This window comes from Leuciscus leuciscus (assembly GCF_965113295.1).
Source record: "Leuciscus leuciscus genome assembly, chromosome: 14".
NCBI classification, from domain to species: Eukaryota; Metazoa; Chordata; class Actinopteri; order Cypriniformes; family Leuciscidae; genus Leuciscus; species Leuciscus leuciscus.
The window spans coordinates 10,605,527-10,616,412 of NC_138738.1; the positions used below are offsets into that span (position 1 = coordinate 10,605,527).

The 10,886-nt window shown below is 37.2% G+C and overlaps 1 protein-coding gene across 3 annotated transcripts in view; it reads right to left on the reverse strand.

Annotated features, from left to right (window-relative positions):
- srgap3 (SLIT-ROBO Rho GTPase activating protein 3) overlaps positions 1-10,672 on the reverse strand; it is a 92,838-nt gene extending 82,166 nt beyond the window's left edge. The window contains exon 1 of one of the 3 annotated variants that reach the window (XR_014197414.1): positions 10,109-10,670. Coding sequence is in view for 2 of the 3 variants with exons in the window: in XM_082137351.1 (XP_081993477.1) it covers positions 10,109-10,175 (67 nt within the window). In the remaining variant the exon portion in view is untranslated. Of the gene's footprint in view, positions 1-10,108 lie in introns of all 3 variants that reach the window. The other 2 variants (XM_082137351.1, XM_082137350.1) reach the window with 2 other exon arrangements.
- Positions 10,673-10,886: the final 214 nt, after the last annotated feature.

Sequence of the window (10,886 nt, forward strand, 5' to 3'; positions counted from 1 at the left end):
ATATGAACTGACAGCGATATCTATGGACGTTTGATGTAATCACCTAACCTACCTAGTTATTTTTATTGTTTGTGTTTAATTCCATTTTAATATCAAAATGTTAGTGTGAAGAAGACATTTTTTTTTATTCAACTTTTAGTGCATTTGCAATGGACATAGGTTATTTTCATCTTGAAGGCATCTTGAGTAAAACATATCTATATTTAACGGAGCACAAACAAAACACAGGAAGTGATGCAACCTGTTTTACAGAATAAGGAAGCTTCTTGAGCATAACCCCCATTATTGTAGTATCAACTATTTCAGATAAACCATAGCCCATGGGGTGTCTAATCCAGCTTCTGGAGTGCCAAAGTCCTATAGTAAACACATTTGTCTGAAAGTTTCTAGGGCTGTGTTCAAAATCGCCCCAGGGCACCATTTGAGGGAACAGCCATTTGTAGTGGTGTCCGAAACCATTGTGGATGTCATCGAGTGCACTCATTCAATCCAATTATGCACCGCAATAATGAGTGTACAACCGATGTACGCTCAACAGTTAGAGAATACCCACAATGCACTGTGAGGGTCACGCCGAACGAATTCCCGTGCCCCACCAGAAGATGGTGTCCACAGATGAATAATCCATTCATCTATTTTTCAAACCGCTGGTCCAATATGGGTGCAGCGTAATATCATACAGGTATAAATTCCTTTCTTAATTGATTATTAAATCGTTAGAGGTTTATAGTTTTCAAGACAAGTTCAGGATAAATCTTTTCATAACTAATGGAGCTGCCAGTTTGGTAAGTGATTTTTAGACAACAAGCACAAACTATGCAAAAGCTCAGTCCTTCCGGCGCACTCAGTGTCTGAATTCACTCACTCGTTTTTATTCACTCCTTCAAGTAGACTATATTAGTGGACTAATGTAGGGAACAGAGAATGAGGGTATAGGGGGCGATTTCGAACACAGCCTAGTAATCCTGAAGTCCTTGATTAGCTGCTTTAGGTGTGTTTAATTGGGGTTGAAGCTAAACTGCAGGACAGGGAACCTCCAGGTAACTGTCAGGGGTCCTGATAGCGGGACACTTAATAATATAATGTTTAGTTCCGTTTATTTTCTTTACAGTAAACCTTAACTTTTTTTACACTTTCACCTTTTGAAGTACTTTCACTTCTGCAATAATCTGCTGAGCATCTTCTTTTAAAAGAGACCATTAGATCCATATTCAAAAGCATTCATGAAAACAACCATTTCATATCTATACTCAAAAAGATGACAGTTAGCAGCTTAAAAGGCAAAAGAAAACATGTTTTTCCACTTTATAGTTCATCAGACCTTCTTGAACATTCTCAAAGTGGTCGATTCTCAGCCAGATAAATAAGTTTAAAAAAAAATGCACTAGACTGTGTCAAGTCCAAACTCTGACTACTCAAAACTGTGAGAGAGATTACCAATATAATGTAAACACGCATGTATAGCGTTCTAAACCGCCAGGAAAACAAAGTATCTACAGTTCTTGCCATTCAAATTCAAAATCAATGAGACATTTCACATGCAAAATAAAACCACTACTAATAACGTCCTATCTTGGGATGTAACAGGAGGTATTTGGACTCTCCTGCCTTGCTACTGAAAGAGGCGATGGGAAGCTGGCAGGCCCTCGCTGCCAAATCCTGACCCATTACATAACACACTCCCTGTACTGACACTGATTATGACAAGCCTGAAAAGGAGAGAGGACAAGCAGGAAACAGCCTCATCCACCCTCCCCATCCCTCGCTCCTCTGCGTGAAGGGAAAGACTAAAAAGTCCAATTCTACAGCTCCAGCTATACTTCTCCACTCAGAGCCTCTCTATTTAAATGCAAATAAAGCTGTGTGGCAGCTGAACAGCTTGGACGGAGGTGAGGTGCACAGCCCCCTGGTCCTTCTGGGGCCCTTGGCCTGGCGCTCATCCGTTGGGTCTTAAAAATGTTTATTAATAAGCAACCAGCTGAGAGGAAATCAAGGGTCTCAGGCAAATTCAAGATTGTGAGTAGCTGATGCAGAACGTGTCCCTTTTACTTGAACTAATATCAAGAGTTTGAGTTATAATTTGCAAAACATACACCATGTCCTCTAAAAGGTCGCCATTTCTCTTTTCAACATTTTAATTGCCTTTTTGGCTAGTTCATTTGAATTGATCCTGCAGTGTGACGAATAAATTGAAGTATAAATCAATAAAAAATAGTCTCTAAAATGAAAGGCCATAAAAGCTGTCAACTACCTCTACACAATAAAAATACAATTAAAGTTTAAAAGAATAAACTTTTGTCAGGTAACCTTAAAAAAAAAGGTTTAATTTGGTTTCATTTTTTTGTTAATTACAGTATATTTTTATTTTCCATTACTTTATTATTGTATTATTTATTATTATTATTAAATATATATATATATATATATATATATATATATATATATAAAATATATTTTAGAGAAATATAAAAAAAACAAATAATATACTCAAAACAATTATTAATATGAATATGAATTTAACAAGACTAGGTTATAAAAAATATTGGTCAGTGATGGTTTGGTCCAATGGACATTCTTCCACAAGGCTTTGATTGAATATTGGTTGCTATGGCAATAGTCACTGTCTGCTTGCATTGAGAGTGAATGGGAAGGGCATTCTATGAATCACATAACTGTGCGGCACTAAGCAGCCCTGCACAAACTATTGAGTGGTGTGTTCGCCTGTGAGTGTGTTTGTGTGTGGTTGGACCATGAATCACTCCTGGCCACTCGGCCTGTATCACATTAACCTGTCATTTACATTCCTGCTGTGTGATGTATGGTCAAGCGGGGTCTACAACCCAGATTTAGAGAAGGTAGACCAATTCACAAGCCACATATGATGAAAAGTTGTTCAAACAAAAGGGAAAGAAAAAACAGACACTGAAGCACAGATGTTTAAACAGTTGTGTTACAATACAAGACTAGGTCTACTAGTTTTTTTACTTTTCTTGTATTTATAAAGCTTTCAATTATCCCTTTTAAAGCATCATATAGTCATTCAAACATCTTTGGCCATTGTGTCACTGTCATTTCACAATGTTTGAACATCCTGCCGTAACTGTTGCATTTGTCTGTTCCATTCCCTTGCACTTGCTCTAGCAATTTGCTCTAGAACCTGCTCAAGGCAATAACGCATCTCATGTAGTGCAAACGCCACCTAAAACATGTTTGATCAGGTCCAATTATACTTTGTTTCATTAAGATCAAACTGTCAACTAGCAATCCATCAACCTGCACATTAATTTTTTCAATCTAGAAAGAATCTAACAGCACCTGACCTGAGGAAATAAACCATGGGAAAGTTGACAGACAAAACTGTTCATTTTGTCTCTTAGCATTGAGAGTAACAAGTAACTGAGGTAGAGCTAAACCTGTTTTATCAAGCTAAACCTGTTTTTTTTAGTACGTGCATGCTTTCAACTTTAAACGTTTTAAATTACTATGGTAGGAATTCTGAGAAAACCTCAGACAAAGAACTAAACATTAAACAAAAAAACTGGTAGAACTTGTAGTAAAGTATTTCTGCCTTCACATGAAACTAGCTATATCACATTTAGGAATATAGTTTTTTTTCTTACATCATTAAATTCCCTATTATGGTTTTGTGTCTTGCAAAACTATCCAACAAGGTTAAAAAATAGATGGTGTCTTTATCTAACAATGAACTCAGTGTTAAATAAAACAATTAATTGGCACCAGCATGACCAAAAACTTTGCTGTGAAAAACAATCAGGAGTGAAAAACTCTGCAATATAGTAAACACTGAATATTTCCTATTTTTCTAACATTTTTCAATTAAATCTTTCAATTAAATCTCTGGTTCATGGATCACCCAAAGTAAATCTTTTAACTGATTTTAAAGGAACAAAATAGTCATTCCAAATCTGTATATGATTTTCTTTTCTTCTGTGTATCACAAAAGTAAATGTTTAGAAGGATGTCCAAGCTGCTCTTTTTTCATACAACTAAACAGACAGTAACCATAAATGTTGAATCTGGAGTGAAGCATCTCAAGGCACCAATGTCTGCGATCACGAATATGATTTTAGGGTGAAAGATTTTAAACAAAGAGAAAGCTCTCTTATGGCTACAGAAGAATTATAGTGTGTGACTCCTGTTGACAACCTTCCTGAGGGTTTTATGTTGCTTTTTGTCCTTTTTGGGGCTTAGAAGTACAAATCACCATCCGCTTTCCAAGAGCAGCTTGAACCTCTGATACTCTGGCCAATCATTTAGTTGTGTTTCACAAAAAAAAAATCAAAAAAAAAATCAAACAGTTGGAATAACATTAAAAAAAAAAGTTTTAAAGTGCCCCTATTATGCTTTTTGAAATATTATCCTTTCATGCAGTATTTTAACTGTTTGTACATGTAAAATGTCTGCAAAGTTTTAAAGATCAAAGAGCATGACAAATAAACGTATTGTCTCCTAAAAGAAAGAATCGATTTTGAACTCCTGAAATGAGTCGTCAGCGATTTCAATCTCACTTCCTGTTACATACCTACGTAACATTGTAACACATTTGCATAATGCCAGCCTATGGTCTTCATTGGCTGCCCATAAACGACGTCTACTTTGACCCGCCTCATACACTTTGGTTGTAGCTGAAGTTGAAGCATGCACTTCAGAAGAATAAGGACTCGCACTGGAATTGATAAACCGACGCCATTGTTCTTATCACTGAGTGCATTTACATGCATGTTCTTAACCTGATTATGTTTAATAAGCCGACAATGCATGTGATCACGTAAACGCGTTAACCCGTTTTCCTTCATCAGAGTAAGGTCATAAACGGCTTAAGCATAAACCGATCGTCACAGCTAGATTTTTGCCCCTTAAGCCAATTTAAGCACATGTAAACACATTAACCTGCTTTCTGTCAGCTTATTGAAGTTCGCATGTGTGATATGTGACAGAAGCGCGCTCTTACTGTGGATTTAAGCGCATCCAGACAGAGCGAGTGTTTTGCAGTAAGGGAGGAGGAAATATATCACACACTCAGACTCTTTATTGACCCAAATAAATTATGAGAGTGCTCTCTTATAAAAAGAAGTGGTACAGTCAAAATGCTGCATCTGTAACTGCATGAGAGGATAATATATGAGCCGTAAGTTTATTTAAGTTTACTTTATTTAACATCACAACCGACAAATGAAATACTCAGAGTCAGATACGTAAATGATTGCATTTTGACGTCACTACCAAGAAATAACATGATTTATTAATAAAGTCTTGTAAATGTGGTTTACTTGCTTGTTGAGTCATTGTTTTGCGTGTACACCTGGATAACAGGTTATTTCAGTAAAATTATTTTTGTGAGTTATCAGCATACTGGTGTGCATGTAAACATGCTTACTGTGTATCAAGTGCTGAGGAAGCCTCTGGAGCTGAAATTCAGATATGGTAATAGGCGCTTCATTTCTGACACACGCTGTAAGCGGTTGACCAATCATAACAGGCTGGGACGTCTGACCAATCAGAGCAGAGTAGGCGCTCGGAAAGGAGGGGTTTAAAGAGACTAATCATTTTCTCTCTTTGAGAAATTAGGTAATGTGCAATTTATATATTAAAAAATATATTTATTTTTTTAACCTTGGATGCATGTAAACCTATTGTAGGAGAACTCCAAAACAAAATTAGGATCCTTTAAAATAGCATAATGGGGCAAAAATTAAGAAATTATGACACACAATAGTGTAATCTCATTTGGTCTGGATGTGATAATCTGATTGTTGAATACAAGTAAATAGTACATTTATTGAATTTGCATTTGACCCTCTTCTGTACTCATCTTGACAGCTTGAAAGGCTCCTGTGAATTTCAAAACATTAATTATGCAATTTGCATGTGCACGTGTCAGGGGCACGGTGCTTCTGTTTAATTAACCAAGGTTCCACATGAAAAACATGCACGAGCAGGGAGTGGGAGGGTTTATGCTAATTTACTCACAGCTGCTCGTAAGGATTGTTTATCACCCTAACAGGGGATTTTACCAGCATGCATATTATGCTAGTTTTTTGCACAGTGATTGGTTTGCGATGGTTAGGTCTCTTTAGGGCCGTTTCAGGAAGCTCGTAATGAAATGCAAATTTAAATCACTTGTGTCACGGTGTGAGTTATTGCTACCTGGCTGGATTCATACGCTAGAGATGGAACTTATCAGGACAATGTGGTGATTGCTGCTCTGTTATTCACATGGTGATTCGACTGTATGCATTAATGAAGACTAAAATTGGACTAAATATCATTACCAGTATGACATCATGAAAGAACACTGAAGTGTCTCGTTAGTATTTGCGGCCCCTGGGGTTATACAAGTCTCACAGTTACAAAAAATATATATATTTCTGTTATCATTTAATCACCCGCATGTGATATCTTTGTTGGAGGACTAAAATTTAAGTTGTTAATTATTAAAATTGATAAAATTCAATCATTAAAAATTATGCAGTGTTGAAACAATATGAGAGTGAGTAATTAATGATAAAATTATCTTTTTTTGGTTAACTATTCCTTTAAGAACCCCAAAAACAAAAATAAAAACAAAACTTTGAATCCTTAAAGCCGTTAAGTGACTTAAATGCTAGTGGGCGGGGCCTATGGTGTAATGATGTATAACTATTCGTCGATGTGTAATGGAGAGTTTGCAAAGATACTTTTGTTGACAGATGAAGCAGCCAACCACATTGGATCTGACAGCACAAACTGTAAGTAAATGATTTCATCTTGCTCTGGAGGCAAGCATATGCAAATGCTTTTGCCTGTAAGACGTCACAGATCCTCCAATATCAAAACGAGACATTTTTGGAGCTTGATTAAATAAATGCTTTGTTTATAATTGGGAGGATGTTTTAAGCTATGAAACTTGCAGGATTTTCTAATAGTGCAAAGACCTCTTATATGTCAAAAGATCAAGTTTGATTTCTCATATCATGATGACCCCTTTAAAAGATGTGTGTGCAAATTACTCCTCATTCTCATCTCTCCACCCTAGCTCTTTCTTTCTTTTCTTTACCCTTCATCTTTTCAATCTTCATTCTTACATAATTCATAGTGACTTCAATTATTCAGAATATTTTTTTTAAGTTTCTTATCTGTTTCCAACCTCCTTTTCATACATAATGTAGGTGAAATGTTCTATTATGATTATATAGATGTATGTCCAGCTCGACATACCAGCTCATTCACCAACAAGCTGATATATGCGGCCCTTCACCAGCTCATGTCTCTGGATCTTCACTTCACATGTTTTACTTCACGACCGTTCTCTTGGGTTTACATCAACAGAAAGGTGCCAGACAGTAGGGCAGTTTGTGTTAATGTATATTTGGATCTCATTCACCAAACGCTTTACTGATTGTTACAAAGAAACGTATCAAATGAGCTACATGATTTTTTTGACCACATCAAGATTATATTGTTGGTGGTGTTTTTGTCCAATCAATTTAATATAGTTAATTTGCTGTAATTACAGAAAATCGAAGTGTCTCCATCAGCTAACAGAGCCCCAGCATGGGTCTGTGTCATTGGGGTCCGTCTATCATTAACAAGCCACTCTGTGTCATTCGTAGCTTGCTGCTCAAACTCCCAAAGATTGAGGATAAAGCTCATTACTATTCCAGACTACATCTCCCTTGTGTAACCACCAGATCTGCTCTTGACAAAGACTGACTATGGTCTGTGACCTTCTGAATTTGAAGATCACCAAACCAAATGTGTTACAAAAGCAAATACAGTATTAAAAAAAAATGTCATAATAATCATTATTATTGGTGTTTGTTTTTTTACCACTAATAAAAATGTATCACTTCAACTGAAGTAAGCAAGTCCAGCTGGATTCATACACACATTCTGGCATTTTCAAAATTCTTGGGTACCATTTTATTTCAGACGAGGGGGTGATCCACATTTTAATGTTAATGGCATTTGTTCAAGAAGAGAGTGCAGTGCCAGTATTATAGATCACAAGTTATGTAAATCCAAAGAATGGGACAGGCCTCTCTATGCTTGAGAGCCATGTGGCCTTCTCAAACACTGAGGGGCAAGACTCTCTTTTAACAAAAGCTACTCAAGCGAGAATCACAGGCGTTTAGTGTGAAGGGATCCTTGAGTAGAGAAACAGACTTTGTAAATCCCACCGCAGATTCAGTGTGCATCACATTACACTTAATCCCAGGAATTCACCAGTTTTAAATGTGGAATATTAAAAAAACAAACTGAGTAAAATGACCAAACCCTGCTCTGCTGCATAAGGAAACTCGTTTTAAATGGATGCTAACTGGTAAAGTGTTATTTAAATACTATTAGCCATTAATAATTAATGACTAATCTCAGTGATTATCCACCCTTTCTCTGAAGTTTACAAATTATCCATCCTTTTCATTTTAATGGCTAGGGTCCTTTGAACCTTCACCGTCATTGTTGAGTAGCCAATCAATGAACTGCTTCTGGAACGCCCTTTCAAACCAAACCTAGTTAGTTTCTAAACAAGCTCAGTCGAACAAACAACAAATATACTCTACACACACTAGAGCTGTTAAAATACTTTGTGAATGGATGCATTTAGTCAAACACAATCTGGCATTGGACTCTACTGAGGTGGAAAGATTCTTGTAAATAGGAGGGAACAATATAACATCTGTGCAATGCATCTTGTTCACAACAACAGATCACCATCTCATCCTCACTTAATCACTATAATACTTGTCTTTACACAGGCTTTGCATTCACATTGATTATAAATGTATGTATTAATGGTCTTTGTTGCTTTCCCTTTAATACTAGATCTGCCAAAAGTAAATTGTAAACAAAGGAGAAGAATTAACTGAGCTCGCTGGTCGCCTTGAAGTTCCACCCATCTGTGCAGAGAGGGTGACAATACAATACACCATTCTACCCTGCCAGCAACAAAAAACCTCACCCAACCTTCTAGTTTTTCACCAAAACAATGTATGCACAAACACTTAATGTGCAGACCATTAATAGCAGGGATTTATGTGCAACAGCGCACAAGTCACTGCAATAAAACACCTTTGAATATATGAAACCATTCCTGTGGTTGCACAAAACCCCATGTCAACAGAATCAAAGTTACTAACGCTGTTATAATTTTTGACATGAGGACAGGACAGATGACTACAAAGCAGCAACTTCAGCCAGACAAACACCAAGTCAAACATTTGGGTAAAAACTGGCTGCGAGAAGTCAGAATATGACAATCAAGTCTTGATGAAAAAATGCCAAACCACTGCATGGACTTCATTGCTGTCCTATTTACAAGACACAAGAGAGTTTATCACAATTGCAACTAGCAACATCTCTTATCAAAGTAGTTATCTCCTTACGAGTCTAGCCAGAATGGCTACTTTAGTTACTTCCTATAGAAAAATCATAACTGTTACTAGCAACAACCCAAATTCATTCTAGTGTCTAACAAGTACTATCTAACAAATAAGTACTAGTTAAGTCGATACTACTAACTATTGGGAAAGTTATAAACAGGAAAAATCTAATAGGCCTACATTAATCACAAAATTATAGAATAATTACTAGCATGAATGCAATAGGCACCACAACTATTGAAAACATACATTACTAGTTGGAAGGTAATAGTTGATATTAGAACCACAGATCCAAATGTGTTACCAGTAACAATGGACTACTTACATTTGACTAGTGAGGCCTAGAAGAAAAATAATTGGTAGTAGTAGCCTATGTAATGGAAAAAATACTAATAACTTACAGAATAGATTGAGTGCTGGAATAAGACTACCATCATCTAATAAGTAGCTAGTTTAATAAATAGATAGGCTACTAAATTGAAAACATGGATGATTAGGCTACTAGTAACTCTAGTAACAAAAATAGCTGCTAATTTTAAGGGATCAATGTAAAAACAGCTTGATTTTTACACAATCGGGCAAAACAAAGTAGCCTAATCTTTGTTTATTTAGAGAAGCAGGTTATGAATCGGATCAGTAAACATCCAAGTATCTCCCTGCAGGCCATGTGAAATAATGTTCATCTAAACTCCTCAGATCGATGCATAAAAGACATGCCAACATACCTTTCACTTGCGTTTCATACTCCGCAATGATCTCCTTGTCCTTCTTAATCCTCGTCTGAGATGACATCTTTCTTGAGGTATAAATGTAGAATCCAGTGATATGTTGAGCTTGCGCGCGAGCCCCCGACTGTCACAGTTTGCAGCTTTTCCCCTTCTTCCTCGCCAGTTACTCTCAGAAGTGTCCTTCAATGTTACATCGGCTGGTAAATCCTGATACTTTCCCCTTCAGAGAGAAGCAGCTGAAAGCACCCCGGGCACACCTGCGCTTTCTCAGATCCGATCCCTCGCGTTCAGATGAGCTGCTGGGCTCGGGGAGAGGCTGCTCCTCCTTGCTCGAGATCTTCCATCTGAAGTGACTGAAGAAAATACAATTCCTATCTACAAGAAGAGGTTTGGGTATGAACGATGCGGCGTTGTGTCTGTGCCCATGCCGTTTATGTGGTCCTCAGGTCCGCATGCTCTGAAAGGAAGAGTTGAGATGGCATTATCTGAGCGTAATTGGGCTCCGTTGCATTAGAATCTCAGCGGCAAAGCAAAGAACAGAACAGAATAGCGCCCGAGCGTCGTATGTGACTCCTCCTATTGTCGAATTCACTCCCTCAACCAATCCAATCAGTTCCATATGCACCCCTCCCTGGGCTCACACACACACACTCACACACAGGGCGTTTCGTTTACACTTACATTCTCTGAAGCCAATGTATTTAGCTCAAGGTATCATTTTCCTCAGAGAGGTATCAGCATGTTTTTATTTGTGTCCCATTTCTAATAACTGTTA